Source organism: Camponotus vicinus, unplaced genomic scaffold, assembly GCF_025532165.1.
Source record: "Camponotus vicinus isolate PSW18456_S1 unplaced genomic scaffold, iyCamVici1.0 SCAF_14, whole genome shotgun sequence".
Taxonomy (NCBI): Eukaryota; Metazoa; Arthropoda; class Insecta; order Hymenoptera; family Formicidae; genus Camponotus; species Camponotus vicinus.
The window spans coordinates 8,499,127-8,520,577 of record NW_028141950.1 but is presented as its reverse complement, the minus strand read 5'-3'; the positions used below and the strand labels follow the sequence as shown (position 1 = coordinate 8,520,577).

The following is a 21,451-nucleotide window of genomic DNA, read 5'->3' as shown; positions in this document are numbered from 1 at the left end:
TTTCCATACCTATATCCGTTGTGAGTAATAATTTAGGTATTGGATTTTCATGTGTAGTCGACACATTGATTAAATCCGTGTAAGGACCAGCAACAATTTTAGTATGAGCACGTACTCGAAAATAATATGTCGTGTTAGATGTTAGATTGTGCACCGTGTGCTCCAATTTTGTAATTGTGATATTTTCATCGTCGCAGGTTTGAATCTCTTTTAAGTCCTCGATGAAAAAGCATTGCATTGTATACCTTTGTATTATTTCATCGGTAAATTTAGGTTGGTTCCATCTGTAAAAAAATAAAATTTTAGTCATTTTATATTTAACAAAATTATTACGGAATTAACATTTTGATATATTTATGTCGTTGAATTTAAGAAAAAGGGAGAAAAATGAAAGAAAGAATACAAACTGAGAATTTAGATTCCTTACCTCAACGTCACAAAAATGTCGTTTACTTTTTCTGTGAATTGACTGTCGAATTGTACAAATGCTCTGAGAGATGTTGGCTTGCTCAATCTGCTTTCTAGAGATTTAAAGATCATACATATTAACATAATTATATATAAGATTAAGTGGATTATCTCAGTAAATCAGAAAAAAAACAATTTAATGTGAAAATAAAGGAAAGAGCAAAAATAAATGTGAACTACAAAATATGGAAATTAGCACAGTATTGACCTTTAAAAACATAATATAAGAATTTTTTGCGTCATTTAAGATTTAGAAAAGTAATCGTTAATTCATGGCAAAAACGAATAAATAATTTTTAATAAAGTGACAAGTACTTTTCGAAAAATTCCTATAGCTTAAGAAATTAGTATAATGTTTGAGAAAAGTATAATATTTGCGACTGCTTTAAAACAGAGTAGCAAATTAATAAAATTGACTTTACCTTAAATTATGACAATTTTTATATACAATGTTATGTTTATATTATGCTTTTCTATTTCTTTTATGAACGGAATTAGAATTTATATTCTTCTCACTACTGGAAGATATTTTTAGAATTGATTTCCACCTTCTCTTGAATTTAAATTATATTTATACTTTTTCGTCATAGATTTTGTTATTAATGTTTTATGCATTTTTTTTTGCAACTTACCGATAGATTCTGGGATGATGGAAATATTTGCAATTGTAACTTCATCGACTTTTCGCGCATTTCTCGCAGTACTATCAGAATGACTCCGGTCAGATTTGAGACTCAGTATATGATGATCACTTTTCTCGGACATTGAAATATCCTATAAAGTATAACATACGAAAAGAATTAGGTGAATATCGTTGAAGTGGTTGTTTCTGGTGCTTTTAATGTTAAATTATATAAATTATAAAATTAAACAAAAATTGCCATTCATTTTTTGTTTGCTTAATAATACCGGTTTGATATATACCATTCCTAAATGATATATATTAAATGCGATGTAGTTTTATTCATATTGTAAAATCTATTTTTATTTATTTTTTTTAAGACATCTTGTATATCAAACATAACTCATGTCAAAAATAAAATCAATCAATAGGTTAACGAGAGTCAATGAAGATTCATAACAGCTTTTAGCAAGCAGTACAAGTGAAAATGTAGCTCTTTACAATTATTAAAACAATTTTGTGTAACGATTTGATTCTTTCTCATGATAGGTTAGTTATCTCTTCTCAATTTTACCGCAACTCAAATTTCTTTTCAAAAATTTGCCGATATTACTAAAGTTTTATTAACGTTTGTACTTCAAGAATGAAAAGGTTAAAAATATTGTTTCTTTACAGTTATGAAATATTAGTCATAGAATTATATAAATTCTTTTATTTATAATCTTGCCAAGTTTCTTCTCGAAAGTGGTTATATTTTTAACACAAACAAATCCTGGAAATGATAGTATAAACCGGTATAAATCGATAATGCCTCGATAAAAATATGTGGATATAATTGTATATAAATGGATATATGTACAATGGAAATTAATATAAATTCTAGTGATTATTATTGAATATATTGTCGATCGAAATATTAGCGTTAATAGATACAACTTGAAGAATGTTTAATGAATGGTTTTTTATTAGACGGATTTTCTATCTCGATATTTAGTAGCTCTGTTCCATTATATAATTATCCTTAACACAAAGAAATGATGCTAACTTTCTAAATTAATTTCATAAAATAAAATCTACATTAGTATAAAGCTTACTATATATCAATATATAATATTATATATGTATATCTAGGAAAATAAAGAAATTTTAAAAATTGAAAGAAAATAACATAAAAATCTGTTGAAGAGAGTGCCATCGGCTGGATATATTAATGTAGCAGAGAGTAGACAGAAAACTTCATTAATTTTAAAATTGTTATTTTTAGAAATAATAATTAAATATATATATATATATATATATATATATATATATATATATACAGGGTGTCCCATGGGATTGTGTTGAAACTGTAGAGTTGGTACGCTCCTCCGTGACTTCAGATAGGGTCTTACAGTTAACGATCGCCTATTTGAAGATTCACAATTTTATTTTGGCTGTGGTAGAAGCAAGTTCGAGCACGTCAAATTGAATAATTTAACTACGGAAGAAAAGGTTTACCTCATCGAGTGCTTCTTTTCTAGAGGAAAAATATATAGCAGTGCTTTTAAGGGGTTTCGTTCTAAGTACGGAACGCATAAAGTTACAAGCGAAACGACACTTAAGAGGTTAGAATTGATCATTTATTTAAATTTATGCGTTACATTACTTCATTTTTCGGCAATAAATCTCCATTAAAATCAATTTTTGTGTTGTTTTTGAAAGAAATATCGATAATTTCATGCAATATGGAACAATTCAAGACCGTAGACATGATCTGCCAGGCCCGTCTGCATCTATTGCCGTAGAAAAAAATATTGACAAGGTTAAGAATTATTTCGAACAAAATCCAAATGCATCCATTCGGAAAGGTGCTCAAGCGCTTAAAATATCGAAAACAACGTTGCACAGGATTTTAAAACATTTCCTGAATATGCATCCGTATAAAATAACCTCGCATCAATTGCTAACCAAACGCGCTATGGCAAAACGAGTCGAATTTTGCAAAACAATAAATGGAATGTTTGAGGATGGAGAACTATGCAAACATTCTGTTCAATTCAATTTATACCCATTCAAAATTGCAGACTTTCCTTTTTTCAACGCAGCTTTAGCCATGTCAATAACTACATGCATTCGCAAATGATAGCTGATTGGTTTCAACACAATCCCATGGGACACCCTGTATATAGAAAGAGAGAGAGAGAGAGACAAAATAATACAGTCAAATTTTAAAATACCGTTTTAATTAAATTTAATATACTATATAACATCCATTTGTAAACAAAATTTCAAAACTTTATCCATCTTTTTTTTACAACATCGTACATACTTTTTTCTTTCATATTGAATTGTTTTATTTTATCTTATCTTATTATAAGTAGAATATATAATTTATTATCATTCATTTTTAGTTACACTACTAACTGCAATAACATTCAATTGTTTCTTAATCAAGCGAAAAATATCTCTTACCTGCGTGAAATTTAAATTCGGATACATGGAAACACTTTCTTTTTGGAGGTTGTTTGAAGTGGTATAATCCTTCGACGTGATAGTTGCCTTTGTCAATACTAAACTTTTCAATAAAACACATAAAATTGTTCCAAACATAATTTGCATTTTTCGTAAACGTTTGCACTCAATCGGTTTCCGTTGAATCCTCAATTAGTTGTTTTTTTCACTCTACTAATTCTGATGTGTTATTCGAATTGATATTAATTCATATATATACATATATTTTCGATAAATTCTTTAAAACTCAGTTTTAACGAATCGCAAGTTATTATCTTCTAATATTATGTTTTTAGATTTCTCTTTATGGTCACGATCACAATATATATCTTAAGATTAAATTAGGGAATTCTTAGTAAGTAAATAATTTGTATTTCTTTTTAGGAGAACAAATGACACATATTCATGCAAAATGATACATATTCATTGAATTGTATAAAGAACACAGGAATATAATTATTATCAGCTTTCCTTTTCCACTAATATTATAGTAGAAAAACGTCGATAAAAGATAACCACAATTAAATTACAAACGATCAAAGAAGTTATAGAATTATAGATCTTGTAACATTTTCAGCCATATTCAAGCACACGCAGCGTGTAATCGAATTCACTTCAATATTTGCTATATCTTTCATTAAATATGTAATTATGACAATTCGTTCGTACGATTGTGTTACTACGTATGCTTTTCAAAATCCACTATTTGTACACAATTTTTTGTGATATTCATATGATGCAGTTTGAATCAAACGATAAGTAACGCGGTAGTGTGTTCTGGCTAGCGATCACAATAGTAACTGACTTCGAATGATCAATTTGATCATGTGTTGCCATGACGTCTTATTAGCTGCATTCCATTTGTAATTTATTTTTCTCCATGGAGATACTCGCGTTATTTCAAAGATAATTAAAATCTTTAAAAATTGTTTGACAAAAAAGTTATATATGTATAAAACAAAAATAGTTCTATGTATAAATAAAAATAATTATATATGTATATATATAATTGTTTAATGAATTTTATTATAAACTTTTTATATTAATTTATTTCTGAGTATCTTCCTTTTGGCATAAGAGGCACGTTTACTATATAAAAAGATATTCTGATTATAAGAAAAGTAATAATAGATTTAAAATAGTGATTTATACGTTTTCTGTGACATTCATATAATGCAGTTTGAATCAATAGCGTAGCGTTTTTAGTATAAATCTAATAGTTCTAGTATAAATAAATACAAATTTTCAATAGCACAAAAAATAAATAACTAAAATAAATAAAATAATTGTACGAGTTATTATTATTGTTATTTGCATTGAATAACCATATAATATAATAACGTATATAATATAACTTTACTTAATATTAACATAATATACTTAATATGATATATAATATAATATGATATAAAAAACTTATAATATTAATAACTTTATTATTTTAATTATACTATTGTAATTTTATATACGACAATTTTTATATGCGCCAGTGTGCATTAGTGCATCCAATCAAATTCTCTCTTTCTTCCGCTATAAATCAATTACTTTTTCCAAAAAAGTGATAAACATTTTAATTACGTGAAATATAATTGAAAATAATTTTGTGATACTCCGGTCTCCTTTTGTGACTTATTCAGTCCATCCATATATTTAATGATATACAACATTTTTATTTTCAAAAATATTTTTATATTATTAAAGAAACATTCTGCTAAGAATAATTAAGAAGAATACTGTGTGTTAAGAATAACTAAGAATAATTAAACAAGTATTTGTATAATGGTCTTGTATAATCTCTTTTTAAATTCATGTATAATAATAGACATATTTTCAAATATTTTATAAATTTATAAAAATTTATTCCCTCCACAGCAATGATATATGTATGTACAAAGATTTATATGTACAGTTTGAAATAGGAAAAAGCTCCAAAACATAATATAAAAAAAGCTTAAAAAGAAAATTACAATTGTGTGTTAACATTTATGAATTTACAAAATAGTTAATATTACATTAAAAAATGTGCAGCTCTTATATAATATATAAAATACAAAAGTACACATGTTGAATATATCTAATAAATATCGTAAGAAAACAAACATTCAAGTATTAATACATGCATATCCATTTACGATTTTTTCTTCATTAACTAACAATAAGTTATTTATATCAGTTAGATAATACATATAACAATAATATTTAGTGGATTCAATATATCATCTCGTCTATGTCACTTCTTAGAACTATAATATTTTCGAGACAAAATTTGAAGTTTGATTTAATTTCCACTGCATTGCAACAAGACAGCATTAATATCAAATGGACAGTTAAGCTTTAATTACGCATTGTCAATAGATGACGAAACACAACGTTTTATGACACGTGGCTGTCGTCAATAAATAACTTAAGATATGCTATGATGCCTGAGGTAGCACACATTTGTTTTATATACGTTTTTTAAACGTATCCAATATTTTTTAATCGTAAAACATTAATAAGAAACGTTTCTATAAAAACGTTTTTAAAACCATATTTTTCACGTTTCTAATATAGACAAAATTAAATCTAATTTTTATTAATTTCAAATTATGTGTACATATATACATACATTACATATACATACATACATATAAATATATATATATATATATATATATATATATATATAATTATTACGAAAATATTATATATTAATTTCTATTTACAAATATATAAATAAGATCACTAAGAATCAGTATTTCATTGATCTCTAGTAGAAACGCTTCTTTTTTGTTACTTTATCTTATATCTCACTAATTATAGTCAGTGGAAGTAAAATTTCACTGTAAAATCAGTAATCGCTAGTTCATTCGTTTATACCGCTACGGTGCGCTATCTTTTTCGTACTTAAGTTTTAGTCATAAGAATTATAAAGCTTGCAAAGGGCGACAGATAAAATTAAAAGTATCACTTTGATTTAATTCCTGATACAATCTCAATAGAGGAACTTCAGATATTTTAAATCGATTTTATAAGTCGGACAAGTAGATGTCCGGCGAATAAACGAAAATGATCTGTTCATTGTATGTTAAAGATAAAATAAACTATCGTCTATTTAACATTCTTGTTCTAATACGCATGTAAATATAAATAAAATTTTTAATTTTATGCGAAGTAGATAAATTAATATTACTGATTAAAACAGTCAATATTACTAATTCTTTCAGTGAAATATTATTGATTTACAGTGCTATAATAACTTATAACTGCTGTAGCAGTGACTTTGTTTACTATTTTCAGTGATAATATACTGATTCATTTTTAGAGAGTGTGTATGAATGCATTATTTTATTAATTCCATAAAAAAAACAAAAAGCTTTCCGTTATGTTAATTATTTGATTTTGCTATTCGATTCGTTTTATTACGCGTTTTCAGCTTCCGCCTCCGAGCGATAATAAAGAAATAAAATAAAATCATCAGAAAATTATTTAATGTGTGCCGCTAATGATTGAAACTCTTTGTAAAATGGAAGACTATTGTTCAGACTATTAATTCATATTTTTATGTAAATATCTTAATATTTTACAAAATGTTTTACACACAATGATATAATTATTTAGATACTTAATTATTAATTTTTGAACGTTTTGTATATTTTATTACAGTTTTCATACAGTCCGAGTTGCATTCTTTCATTTTATAAGTTTCAATCATTAACAGAATTTTAATTAGCATTGTTAATTAACAGGAAAACTGTAATATAATAGATGATGCCTTCAACTTGCTTCCAACCAAGTGATCGTTAAATCATGAAAAAATTAATTAATATTGTAATATATTATTGATATTGTACAAAAACTGTAATAGAATATACAAAACGTTCGAAAATCAATAAACTATCTAAATAATTATGTATGTATACCTGTATATATATATATAATGGATATCTTTTTATTATTTTCAGTAATACAAAGACTGGGATATAATGCTGAGTACTTTTATATAAGAAAGGTATCGCGCGTGCTAAATTATCCGTTAAATGTTTTCGCAGGAAGATATCACAAATATTATTCACCGTATAAATTTGATGACAATTGTTGGCAATTCCAAGTAATATTTTATATTACATTTTATATCAATAAGTAACTTAATTATAAGTCAAAAATAATTATATCTTAATAATATATTAAGTTAATAAACTAATACATTTTATAATCAATGAATGAAAGTAAAACGTTATTTTTATTTTCTTGTCTGCGATTGAAATTTTGTTTATCTGTTTTTTTTTAGAACACACAGCATGATGATGATATATTTCAATCGTAAACTAGAATGTAATAAATGTATAAATTATAAATGGAAATTTAATATGATATCCCGCTTTCTGTTGCATTTATCTGATAAAGATATCGAATGGATATTGCAAAATCATCTAGATTAAAAGTGGCTACAACAAATTACAAAGATACTAGAGGTAAGTTATTACACATCATGTAATGTATTTTAATATTCATTTATCAATAAACCAAGAAATTATATTAATTATAATTATTTACAATTTAAATCATTATTTTACAAATCGACAAGATATTATTTGAATGTTGCTTTTACATTTTTAGATCTGATGATGCAATAGAAAAACAATAAAAAAAAAGGAAAGAAAAAATTATATATTCTGGGAACCATCGTAACGTGTCGGCCACGAGATTTGGATTTGTTTCACAATTCACGAAATTATGATGGGGTGATAATTGTTTGGCATAATAAATGTGATTAGACGTTTTTGAGAGCAAGTGGTATGTTACCATATTTATGTGAATATCAACTATTTTTTATATAAGAACCTTCAGATAATGTCCGCAATCAACCGCACTACATAATTCTCACCGAAAATAATACATTATGTTATGCGCAACAAGGTATGCGTAACAATATGCGACTCTAGAGCGATGTTGGTATCTTAAGATACAATATTCCAATATAATACAATATTTTTATAAATATTATCTTTCAAAACATCTCTACAAACAGAAAAATTTTTTATAATTATATACAAACGAAAAATCTAAAAAGAAAGTTGAAAATTTAAAATTATTATCTCTATCGCATCGATCTTAGGTATAAGAGAGATTTCTAACTTTTCAATTTTTCCTTCTAATTTTTAATTCTTTAATTTTTAATTTTTTGAAACAGTTATCAAGCCATTTAAACAAAATTACGTTGGAATAAATATAAGGTTATAAATCTCACACAAAACATATAATTAAATGTTCTATAAATATTTTAATAAGAAGCAGATTTTCTCTTTTCTAGTATATAATATGATTTCAGCAAATATAATATTAACAAATATATATACAGCTAAGAAAATTCAATTATGTTTTTTTATAATCTCATTCAAATTAAAAATATAAACTTTAAAAATAAAAATATAAACTTTAAAACAAGTTTTTATCCAAATTTTATATGATGTATAGATGTTAAATATAGATTAAAAATTTATCATATTATTTCTTCAACTTATATATATATATAATCTTGTATCATTAATCTTATATATTATATTCTTACCTTATACTATTTTTTTATCTTTTAATATGACTTTCTAATAAAATTTAAATTCATAAATTCATATAATTACAATATATTTATTAAAATTTCTTGAGACAGAGAGAGAGAGAGAGAACTTATTTTATAATATTATATATTGTATTATATTTCATATATAATATTATATTTCACATTCATTTTTAAATTATTACATTTTTTGCAAATATATTACTATTTAATTTTTTCGCTATTTAATATATTCTGCGATATAAAAAATTAGAATTTTAAAAAAAGTGTTATGCAAATCAGCATAAAAGGTCTTTAGATAGAAGTAAGATATGAAATTTTGGAGTACCCAAGTTGTTTATATCTCGAATAAAATAGCTGTAGCTGCTTACTGCAAATTACATTTTTCTTTCTTAAAAACAACTATGTTTTTATTCTACCAATTGATTCCTCTCATTGTTTTGTGCATAAAAATATTGAGGTAAGAACAGAAAAAGAATATTTTCTAGTTTATATAAAATTAAGAAATTATTTCACGTCTCATAACTCGAAAAGTAATTAAATTCCGCAAACAAATATAATCGCAACCATTAGATTTCGCTTCGATTACTCAAAAACACAAATTAGATATATCATTATATTATTTGATTTTGTACAATCATGAAAACGGATGTGATATTTTTTAATAATAATCAAAATTTTATGAAAAGTAAGATTACAAAATTTCTATTATTTTCATTGATACATCTAATATTAAGATTAAACCTAAAAATAACAGAATCAATTTAAAAATATTCTAGAAATATTTTTTCTACATTAAGATTTATTGAATCGTTTGGAAAATAAGATAAACATTAATTTAATTATATCGGCTAAATAGTATCGACTGGACTCAGTAAGACATCTTCCATGTTCTTTCTTAATGCTATAATATTTTTCAGACAAAATTTGAAATTTGGTCTAGCATCCGCTGTACTCCAGCAACGTAGCATCAACTGGTACAATGGTGACGGACAGTTAAGGCTCTTCGGCAACCTGCCTCCAGCACGTACATGATTTATCACTTCTTTATCAGTCTTGGCAATATAAGGTTTCTCACCCAACGATGTAATTTCCCACATTAATATCCCAAATGACCAAACATCGCTTTGAGAAGTAAATATTTCAATCATCAAAGATTCGAGTGCCATCCAGCGAATAGGAAACCAACATTCTCCTTTCTAAAACATGATTTAAACAAAAATTTAATTTTCTGATTCAAGTTGTTCATTTTTAGAATATGTGCAAATTGAAAAAACGTTCATTTATCTCTTGCTTTATATAAATAAAAACTATTTATATTCTATATTATTTAAAAAAAACAATGCACGATACTATTATGATAAAAAAATGGAAAGTTTCAAAAGAATTCATTTTTTAATCATTATTTTTTTTTAATAACTGTATACCATGCGATAATAATCATCCTTGTAGATATCTCTAGCTAGTCCAAAATTTCTAATTTTGATGACACGATTCTCGCGATTTCTCGAAGATACTAAACAATTGCGACACGCTAGATCTCTATGTACGAAACGCAACTCTTCCAAGTAGCAACAACCTCGCGCAACATCTTCGCACATGGCGAGCAAATCCTGCAAACGCAAACCAGGCGAATCTGACGCTTGCAAATTTCGACAATCGCTCAAATATTTTAACAGATCAGCAGTTTCCATCAATTCCAACACTAGTAACGGAGAATCCCCATCTAAACAAACGGCCAACAATCTTAATATATGTTTGTGTCGAAAATGATTCATAAGCTTGGCTTCCTCTAACAATTTCTTTTTCTCATGGGAAGAAGCATCTTTCCGAAGCGTTTTTACTGCAACGGATATCTCTGTGCTCGATCTTTCTAAGTTCTTCACATTTCCTTGAAACACCTGCGAAATATTTCACACAAATTTACATGCGTACTTCATTAGAAAATGTATATAGTTTAATGTCAAGTAATATTATATTTTACTTTATATTAAATAATTCAACAAAAATGTATAATAAAGTGCATGTTTGTTGTCTCATCTAAATTTTATATTACTTATAATCTATTATAAACATTTATGTAATTTATATCTTTATTAGAAAATACATCTGTTTTGTTGATCCAGAAATTAATTTGAAACATTGCTTGAAAAAATTAATTTTTACCATTCCGAATGCGCCGCTACCAAGAAGTTTTGTTAATGTAATTTGTTTACGTGCGATTTTAGTTATCGCACATTCATCCGGATTACAATGTAGCATAGGATTGTAAATCCTATTGAATTGAGCGTTTCGGTAAGGTACTTCATGTAGAATCGCCAATTCTACATCGGTCATTGTTGAAGATAAAAATTGTTCGTTATTACCTTTGCGTTGACGATACATTGTTATAAAATTTCCACTTAATTATGTAATAATATGTATTATAAAATCAACTGTCTTTTAGTTAATTTATTCGTTTAGTTTTATATAAGTAAATTACTATTTTCAGTAAATGTTTAGATATATCAGATATATACATATGTATAATCTACAATTCAAGTCGATACCTACATCAAATATACTTACAACGATAAAAGTAGCAGACGCAGATTATAGTAACTATAACGATAAAACTTAACATCAATAATAAGTAATATTTTTCTGCTATTATTCCAGGAGTGCTCGGAATATCTATATTAAGCAAAAATATAATTTTAATATCTTCGTGTGTGTACGTTTTTACAAATTTATTTTTACTTATAACTTTATTACAAAATTTAATTTTTTTAAATTTTTGTCCTATTTATATCTAAAAAAATTAGCGAATAATAATATAATATCTATGCAGCACAGAATGTTACAACTACTTTGCAACAATATTGCAATATTACAAATTGCAATGCAACATTACGGAAACATTGTAGAAATATAAATTAACAAAGTATGAATTAGACATTAGCAATATGATATTTATATTTTAGAAACATTTTAAAACTATAATACTCTTTAATTTATCTATAAAAATAATGTAATAATTTATTTTTTTATATTTGTATATATGCGATGAATTTTACTTTTTTGCAGAAGTCAAATGAAATAATGGCACATTAATAATATCAGTCGAGTAAATATAATTCTAAGATAAAGATAAGCATTGCTATTTTTTTATTAAAATATAGGTAACATCTTATATCAATGTTACAATATATTTTATGATATATTTTCACTTTATGTACGAATACGATATTAATCTTCAAAGACATATCTTTTTATTATATTAAGAATAGGTACTATTATAATATCTACTATTATTATATCTACTATTATTATATCATTATATTTTTCTATGCATTTTTATGTACTTTTCATATGCAAATATATATAATTATAACGGATCTTTAAAATTTTTAAATAAAAATACAATTAGTAATGTTCAATTAATTCTATAACTATAATGTTTATATATATATATATATATATATATATATATATATATATAAATCCCATTATAAGAGTATAAAAAACATTTAAAATAAAAAAAGTGATTCGTAAGTAAAAGTTTAAAATAATTTTGCATAAAAATATAAACATTTTATGTTATATGATAATTTTTTAAAAATATAATTTGGCAATATATTATGTTAGATATGATTATCTTAAGTATTGCAAACTTCTATTTATATCAAGCTTTTTAATTTAATTAAATGTTTCCAAGATATTCATCCATCAAAAACAAAAATATGGTTGCAATAACATTCTTTCCAATATATTACACTGTAATATTGCTACAATATTTCATTGCAAAAAGTGGACAGCTTAACTTCATCACAATCTTATAACAATAACTTAGCAGAGTTTCGCAATCGATTTGCAATATTGCAATGTTGCAATGAAATTATTCTTCAATATATCCGCACTTTATTGTGCTGTATGGGTATTTCCATTTGCTTACCACGTTTGCTACCAAGTGTTGAAAAATTAAATCTTTCATCAGCCGGCCATATAAAATTTTCCTCATATTCGAGGTATCTCAATATCAAGCGAACCTTGTATAAAGTTCCCGATTGTAAATTTTCGACATGGTATATTAATTCTTTGTTATAATTCATTTCAATATAATTCATTGTTTGCCACTTTTCTGCTGCAATATCTTTGTACTCTAGTGTAGGAGAGATCGGCAGATTATTGTTTGAGATCCATGAAATGTTCATGCTATTTATGTTGACACCGCTCAAAGTAATATTGTTTGGTTCTGAGTATATGTGAACGATCTTGCTTAAACTCTCGTTGTAGAAATCGCTGAAATTAATTGGATACACACGCACGTATATCAAGTAATCTTGTACTGGTAGCGACAAGTTCATCTTTGTGAAAAATCTGCCGTCTGCCATACGTTTCGGCACATTCATAAATTGTTTGTCCTCTTGTTGCGTGCCGTTCACTAATGTAACTGACTTCCAATGCACTTCGTAAGTCACAGCCACGCAGTTCATTTCCTTGGGTGGCATCCAATGAATTACTGCTATAGTAGGCGTCAAAGCTAGAACACTTATGTTTTCTGGTGCATTAAGCTTGCCCGAATTAGTTTCTATTGGTATCACATTCGAATCGAATGGATTTATTGATAACACAGGTCTACAAGGTTTTGTTGTTGGGCAGCTGGGGGTCGTTTCCCAAGTAATTTTCTGCGTAGAATCCGAATCTGAGGTCAGAATTGGCCCATCACGTCAGGATTTTGAGATTCTCCATCAAACCCATATATACAGTTTTCAGTCCAGGTTTTCGGGTTTATAGTTCAAAGTTTACAGGTTCAATGTGAATGCTCATGAGGTTGTTGGGCTATAACGGCGCAGGGTTTGGAATTCATCATGTCATCTTAAAATGGCCGTAACTTTGCAAGGAAAAATCGTAGATGACCATTCGACAGCTCATTTTGAAAGGAAAGAGTAGTACTAAATGATGCAATTAGAAGAAAAGAGCTAACAAATTTTGTGCGTCCTGTACATAACCTCAAAAGTAGCCCAAAAAGCCATTTTTCGAATATATAACCTCAAATATCTCAAAATCCTGACGTGATGGGCCAATTCTGACCTCGGATTCGGATTCTACGCAGAAAATTACTTCGGAAATGACCCCCAGCTGCCCAACAACAATCATGACCCCATTTTTTGTAGACCTGTGTAATTGATCAAAGTAAAAATTGCTTAAAGTAAACTTCAACTTGTACTTTGTAAATAGTGTTAAGTTCTGAATCTCGTAATATCGCTCGTACGTCTGCACATTGAATTTCTCAGACTTGTTGAGATTGTTGTCTAGACAGCTTACGGAGATAGTACACTGAAAAAACTGATTGGTAATAATTATCAAATATGTTTAGTTGTGAATTTTAATTGAATATTTGATAAATATTACCATATTTGATAATAATTACTAAATCTTTAATTGATCTAGTTGCAAACAAATTTTGTTTGCAATTGAATCAATTAAACAATTTAGAAACAATTATTAAATATTTGATATTTATCATAAAATCTTTGATGATTGTTATTAAATATGTATTAAACTGTTGTAAATATTACTAAATTATTCAATTTAAGATTATTAGATATTTGATAGCTATCATTAAATGATTTAGTTTAGCCAACATGTTTGATAAAGTAATTGGTAATTATTAACAAATTTTGGTAAGATAGTCGTGTAAAAGAGTTGGCAATTATTGCCAAAATTAGCAGTAATTATAACTAAATCATGATAACGAGAAATTAAAAAATCTGGTAATTGTAATTAAATGTTTGATAGTAAAAAATAATATATTTGATAAGTATTATCAGATATTTGGTAATTATAACTAAATCATCTTAAGGGGAAATTAAAACTGTGATAACTATTACTAAATGTTTAATTTAAAAGAATAAGCAATTTTATAATAGTTAATAAATATTTAATTACTAGAGCTACATATTTAGTTAAAACAAATGAGCAATTTATTTACTATCACTAAATATTTAATTGAAATAAATAAATGATTTGGTAATTATTAATAAATATTTAAATAAATAATATTTTTAATATTATGATAAAAAATGGTAAAATATGTGAAATAAATTTAAAGACAAGTCAATATTGAAATATTGAAAAAGATTTATTATAATATTTATATAAGAACCATTTTTTTAATATTAAAATACATATATTATTAAAATACATATATAATATATTTATATATATATTTTTTATAATTTATATTTTAGAACAAGTGCGTGCGTGTTTTATCAGAACATTAATATTAACGCTAAGATATTATTTCTTAAACATCGAACATTGAAATAAAATATCGACCTTCGCCTGAAATATGAAAATTGCATGTCCTCACATTACATTCTTTCGAAACATCAACTGTGTAAATTTCATATGTACTATTCTCACGTGGTAATTCGATTTCATAAGCTTTAAAATGAGTATCTAAACCTAAAGTAATACACTTTTTATATACAACATAAAAAAATTCTCTACTCTTCAAAATAATACATTGCATTATCCCGAATGACAAATTATTTTCATCAGCATTAGAAATGATCACATATTTAGGTCTAAAGACAACGCTGTTATATCGAATCCATGCAACTTCCATTAAAATGTTATCATCTACTTGGGATACATTCGTAAAAATTGAGTTGAAACAAGTTGCCAATGTCTTCCTACGAATGAGTGTTATTAAATGCGCATCCGAATCACTTGATACTAATCTTATTTCTGGACCTATTTCAATTATATCATGAAGCCCTCTTTTACAAAGAAATCTATAACAAGAATGCAATTGCAATTTGATCGCTAATGTTAATGTTATATTTTTCCTTGATGTTACGATAGACGCATAATTCTTCGAAATTTTATGAAATCCCTCATATCGAATAGAAGATAAACTTTTAAGAGATCCCATTCTTCGAATTATTTCTGGATAATGTACCATAAAATGAAATTTGGGTTTTAGATGATCATTGAATAGTCGTATATACATTTCATGATGAGAAATTATTAACCCTTTAAGGAAATTTATTTGAACGTTTGATATAATTGTATCTGTTACGATATTAATAATTTCACAAAGTATGAGATAGAAATCCCAAACTTCATTATCATAAGGAATTAGATCTCCTATAATAAAAGTTAAGTAACAAATCATCGCAGACATTTCAGATGCTGTCATTATTAGATATCCTTTTTTTAAGTGATCAATTTTTATCAATGGCATTTTGTTTCCCTTATCGAAATTTGATTGATGATTAAAGTATTTAATTCTTTCATTTAAATGTTCCATTGTGAAAAAATTCTCCATTAGGAAATACTGTATTATTTTCGCAAGATCATATCTGCAAACACCTTCGAAAAGATCATGCATTATATCGCAAGTTATATTTATCGAGCAATTAAAATGAGGGATTTCATTGAATATACACTCCTCGTTTACGCCATATGCCAATTTTGAAACATCTTCGCAATAATTTTGTGGGGTACGTAATAAACTTTCGTCTTCAAAAGTTGCAGAACGCGTATTTGATTTTACAGCACGACAAATTCTACAAAAATAATCACTGGAAAAACTCTCATTGAAACCTAAAAGACCATTAAGTCCCAAATTATCACCTAAAAGTGCTATCATGACAAAATAAAGAATATGTTCAGAACCATTTGTATCACGAATAACAATTCCTTCATTACTTAAATATTTCAATTCCTCTATTACATATCGAAAACATTTTGCGTTCCCGAAATACATACGATCTGATGAATTTATCAGTTGTACTAAAGAAATATTTTCTAATAATGAAGCATATTGCGAAGGCAAAATTGCGATTGAGCAATAAAGTCCTCCTACTTTATAAATCCCTGCTGCAGATCCTAAAGGATTATTCGTTTCGAAATCATCGTAGTATAAAAACAACGGTATAACCGTTTTATTTGGATAATGCTCTGTAATAGATTTCCAAATAGTACCATAGCAAACACTTGTATATGTCTTATCAATGTATATTGCAGCGATATTTGTTTTAAGAACGGATAATATTTTTTCATAGAAACTAGGTAATTCTAAAAGAGTCTTTAATGTTTCACGCATAGGTATGATTTGACCTTCACATTTTTGAACAGTGAGAATTGTGTTTTGCTCTTTTCTTTTATTACTGTAGTATTCTCCGATAAAGAATGATTGTGGAGAGATAAAATACTTTGATTTTCGGAGATACTGGAATCTTTTATATTCACTATCAATATTTTCCAATATAGATATCTTACAGTTATCAAAATTGTATAAATTAGAAGGCAATTGTGATTTTAATTGTTGAAGAAAATATTCAGAAAATATTCTGAATTGTATCTCGAAACTCTTCTATAATTTTTTGAACTATTAATCGGGCAATAGGTTTCTGATATAATTGAGCGACGAATTTTAGCACACAATTTTCAATATCGTTAGATGAAATATTTTTTTCAATTATAAAATTATTTGTATTAGTAATTGAATTATTTTCTGTTATGTTTTCCATTTTAAATATTACAGACGTCTGTAATGATGAATTATCATCTTTATTATCAGCGTCTTGTAATTGATGTATTTGAAATGAACATCTAGCATCTAAGTGTTTTTGTAATGAAAAAAAAGAAGAAAATATCCGATAACATTTAGGATTAATACATTTATATGTCATCTCAAATGGATGATATGATTTTAAATGTTTAATATATGCTCGAGTATCTCCGAAAATCTTTTTTAAACAAATTCGACAATCCATTTTTGGCTAAAGCAATCTTTTAAAATGCGATGTTAGTATTTGAAAAATTATTATTTTTAAGCGTATTGTTTTATGTTTCAAAAAAACGCAAGAAAATTAATTGTTACTTATGTCAAAAACAAATAATAAGAGCTAATACTAAATTAATAAAACCTAATACTAATGAGAAAATAAGTTCGGTGGCATATACTATATATATATATATATATATATATATATATATATATATATATATATACATTACAATAATTAGCAATAAATCAATATTACTAAATAAAAAATAATAGATTTTTAAAAAAGCAAATGATACAAACAAGTTGTGAAAACAAGTTTTCAGATTTATACACAATGAAGACTAACCTCTTTTTATTTTATTTAATGCGGTGCATAGAAAGGGAATGTTTTCGTCCCAAATTGTACGGATCTCATAAATTCCCCACTGAATTAAATACCACATATTTTCACATTCTTTCGGATAACACGCATTAAATGTTACAAAAATCTTGAAAAGTACATCCAATGCTTTTAATACCGTCGGCATAGAATACAATGTTGTATCGAGCCGAATGTATACATTTTCGATTGCAGTTATTTCTGGTCCAACGATGATTATAAAAGGTTGCATCGTAAGGTTCATTTGACGCATTTTATTTTGTTTGTCTTGACATATTTTTTCAATATCGCCAGGTACCTAAAGTAAATTACAAATCGTAAGAAACCTCTAATTATAAATGTTAGTTTAACTTTAACAAATCTTTTCAAAAAATTGAAAAAGCGCCCAGTAAAAATGTCTGTTGTAAAAAGCTTCTATAGACACATCAATGTCTCTTGATAAAGTATCAATTTCGATTTTTCTTTTTATTTCGGATCTGGAACAAGAATGGAATTTAACTTACTTTACAGTGTATTAGAATTCCTTCCTGACTTTCCGAGATTGTAGGTTTCCACATTCTTTTCTTGTTCCCAATTTTAAAAGTAATTTTACTTGATTTAGGAGCTACAACACTTATTAAAAGCCATATTTGAAGGGCTGTTTTCGAATCTACGAGGAAATCAATAGATATGTATTAATAAAAAAAATATTCATATACAGAGTGTCTAATAATGACCATATACAGGATGTTTCAGACCACCCGTACCACCCATTTAGAAACTAGAGAAGTGGTTATTTCAAAAAAGTAAAAACATTTTCTTTATAAATCGGGTGCGCTCTATCGAATGGTGATATTTTCAACTTCTGGTTCCGGCCGGCAATAGGCGATTCAGACCGGAAGTGCATTTTTTAAATGGAACCCCCTATTTTTCATTATATATTCTTGTAGCTCATCTCGAGAGCTTTCCGAAACACTATAATTAAGTTAGTTTTCATTAAGTACTTTCCGAGTTATAAGGCTTGAAATCATTTCTTAATTTTACATAAACCATAAAATATCTTGTAAAATATTCATTTTTCGATTATCTTACCTTAATACTTTTACGTACAAAATAATGAGAGGAATCAATTGGTGTAAAGAAAACACAGAGTTATTTAAAAAAAAAATATATGTAATTGTTAATTGTAAATTACATATTTTTTCTTCGAAACAACTATATGTTTTCTTTACACCAATTGATTCCTCTCATTATTTTGTACGTAAAAGTATTAGGTAAGATAATCGAAAAATTAATATTTTACAAGATATTTTACGGTTTATGTAAAATTAAGAAATGATTTCAAGCCTCATAACTCGGAAAGTACTTAATGAAAACTAACTTAATTATAATGTTTTGGAAAGCTCTCGAGATGAGCTACAAGAATATGTAATAAAAAATAGGGGGTTCCATTTAAAAAAATGTACTTCCGGTCTGAATCGCCTATTTCCGGCCGGAACCAGAAGTTGAAAATATCACCATTCGATAGAGCGCATCCGATTTATAAAGAAAATGTTTTTACTTTTTCGAAATAACCACTTCTCTAGTTTCTAAATGGGTGGTACGGGTGGTCTGAAACACCCTGTATATGAAACATATGTATGTGAATGTGTGTATCGTTCTTATTACAAATCAAAATAAAACTTTTAATGTACAAATATTTACCTAAGTTTAAATGCTATGCATTCATTAAACTTTCATAAATGTTCCCTCCTGCAGATAAATTTTTTTTAAAATAAGTGAAAAATTTTTCAAAATTTACGTTCCAAGATTTCAATAACTTTTCTTTATATTGAGGACATTTTCGATCAAAATCCCTTTCAATCTATAAGAATAAATACAAATTATCATACCTAAGACTGGTGAACTTAACACCTTAATAAATTATTAATAAAGATTTAATACTCAAATTTATAGTATTTTGTTTGTAGTTGTTAGTAGTAATAGTAAAATTTGCAGTTAAAAATATTTTTAAAAGAGCATTTTTATTGTTATAACAGTTTTTAATTAATTTAATCACTGCCTCGGCACTGTTTCAATTATTTTAATATCATTGTATCACATTATATCATTCAATTATTTTAATATCATTGTATCACATTATATCATTTCAAATTTTAATTAAAAGAGTTAATAAATTAATAGAGAGCTCATGGAATATATTGAGACGATGATGCAGAATTGAAACATCTTTTTATCACAATTGTGCTGAGGCCCAAAGGAAGGACCAAAATGTTCACTTCCTTTAATAAAGATTTTAAACGAAAAAATCATACGCTTCATTTCCGTGCTTGAGTCTTATTAGCTCATCCTCTGTTATTTATATTTAAATATAGTCTTATTTTATTATAAAGCCTTATTTTATTATATTATTTCAAAATAAAGACATTTACCAATATATAAGAAGAATCCAATTTCAATATAGGCCACTTTATGAATATGTCATTAACATTCTTGTATGTTTTACTAGCGCAATCTTCAACGCGTAATATATATGACGCATCCCATTTTTCATCAACTTCATTCTGTGGTTTTTGGTTATGGATCAACCAAATTCTATGTTCTTCTGCGATTTGTTGATCATCAGCTGAGAAGCATTAAAAAAATTAATATTTATTGGACCAGTTATATATTTTTCAAAAATTCCATGATAAATCTTAATACAAAATATTAATACCTTGGCTTACAATGACATTTTGTTCAATGTGGTTATTATTTTTCAACTTTTCAGCAGAACGGATAAATTTTAATGCGTTACGAAATTTATCGACTAATTTTCCTCTTGAGATACCAGCTTTATCAATTTTTGAATACTTTTTTCGTATAGGTGGCATATAGTAAGTTTCTTTACATTCTTTTGGAAATAACTCAATTATTTCTTCTGTAATTTTAGCAAAATCTTCGTTTTGAAGTGTTCTTTAAAAAAAGAAAATTTAACATGTAAATATCACGATATAGAGATATAGTAAATATAGATTATTGGATCTCAAATGAAAAAGATATTTTAGTAAATATTAAACAAGTTAAAATGATTTGTATTTATATTTGTATTAGTTAATCAATTTTATGAAAATTATTTGTTCATTTTAATATATTATTATATTATTATATATTACATATATATTTACATAT

General features: G+C 26.4%; 1 protein-coding gene, 2 long non-coding RNA genes and 3 pseudogenes across 4 annotated transcripts in view; 2 read left to right on the top strand and 4 right to left on the bottom strand.

The window, feature by feature from the left end:
• The window catches only part of LOC145965737 (proto-oncogene tyrosine-protein kinase ROS-like), a 111,166-nt pseudogene that overhangs the window by 19,090 nt on the left and 70,625 nt on the right, over nt 1-21,451 (top strand).
• On the bottom strand, nt 48-3,749 carry LOC145965754 (uncharacterized; annotated as a pseudogene). Its single transcript, XR_014436790.1, has 4 exons — nt 3,542-3,749; nt 1,101-1,242; nt 428-521; nt 48-284 (listed from the first exon to the last, which is right to left on the bottom strand). The product of XR_014436790.1 is annotated as an uncharacterized LOC145965754 (transcript).
• On the top strand, nt 2,477-8,913 carry LOC145965770 (uncharacterized). The gene is made up of 4 exons (XR_014436794.1): nt 2,477-2,694; nt 7,525-7,670; nt 7,851-8,034; nt 8,180-8,913. It is a non-coding gene; the product is annotated as an uncharacterized LOC145965770 (long non-coding RNA).
• LOC145965748 (proto-oncogene tyrosine-protein kinase ROS-like) overlaps nt 9,892-21,451 on the bottom strand; it is a 28,451-nt gene continuing 16,891 nt past the window's right edge. The window contains exons 2-7 of the mRNA XM_083089422.1: nt 14,296-14,454; nt 13,072-13,754; nt 11,702-11,810; nt 11,304-11,538; nt 10,565-11,038; nt 9,892-10,336 (exon numbers count right to left, since the gene is read on the bottom strand). Coding sequence (XP_082945548.1) covers nt 9,989-10,336; nt 10,565-11,038; nt 11,304-11,538; nt 11,702-11,810; nt 13,072-13,754; nt 14,296-14,454 — 2,008 coding nt within the window. The 3' untranslated portion in view covers nt 9,892-9,988. The remainder of the gene's footprint in view (nt 10,337-10,564; nt 11,039-11,303; nt 11,539-11,701; nt 11,811-13,071; nt 13,755-14,295; nt 14,455-21,451) is intronic.
• On the bottom strand, nt 18,226-20,009 carry LOC145965761 (uncharacterized; annotated as a pseudogene).
• LOC145965775 (uncharacterized) lies at nt 20,013-21,230 on the bottom strand. Its single transcript, XR_014436798.1, has 3 exons — nt 20,997-21,230; nt 20,713-20,906; nt 20,013-20,144 (listed from the first exon to the last, which is right to left on the bottom strand). It is a non-coding gene; the product is annotated as an uncharacterized LOC145965775 (long non-coding RNA).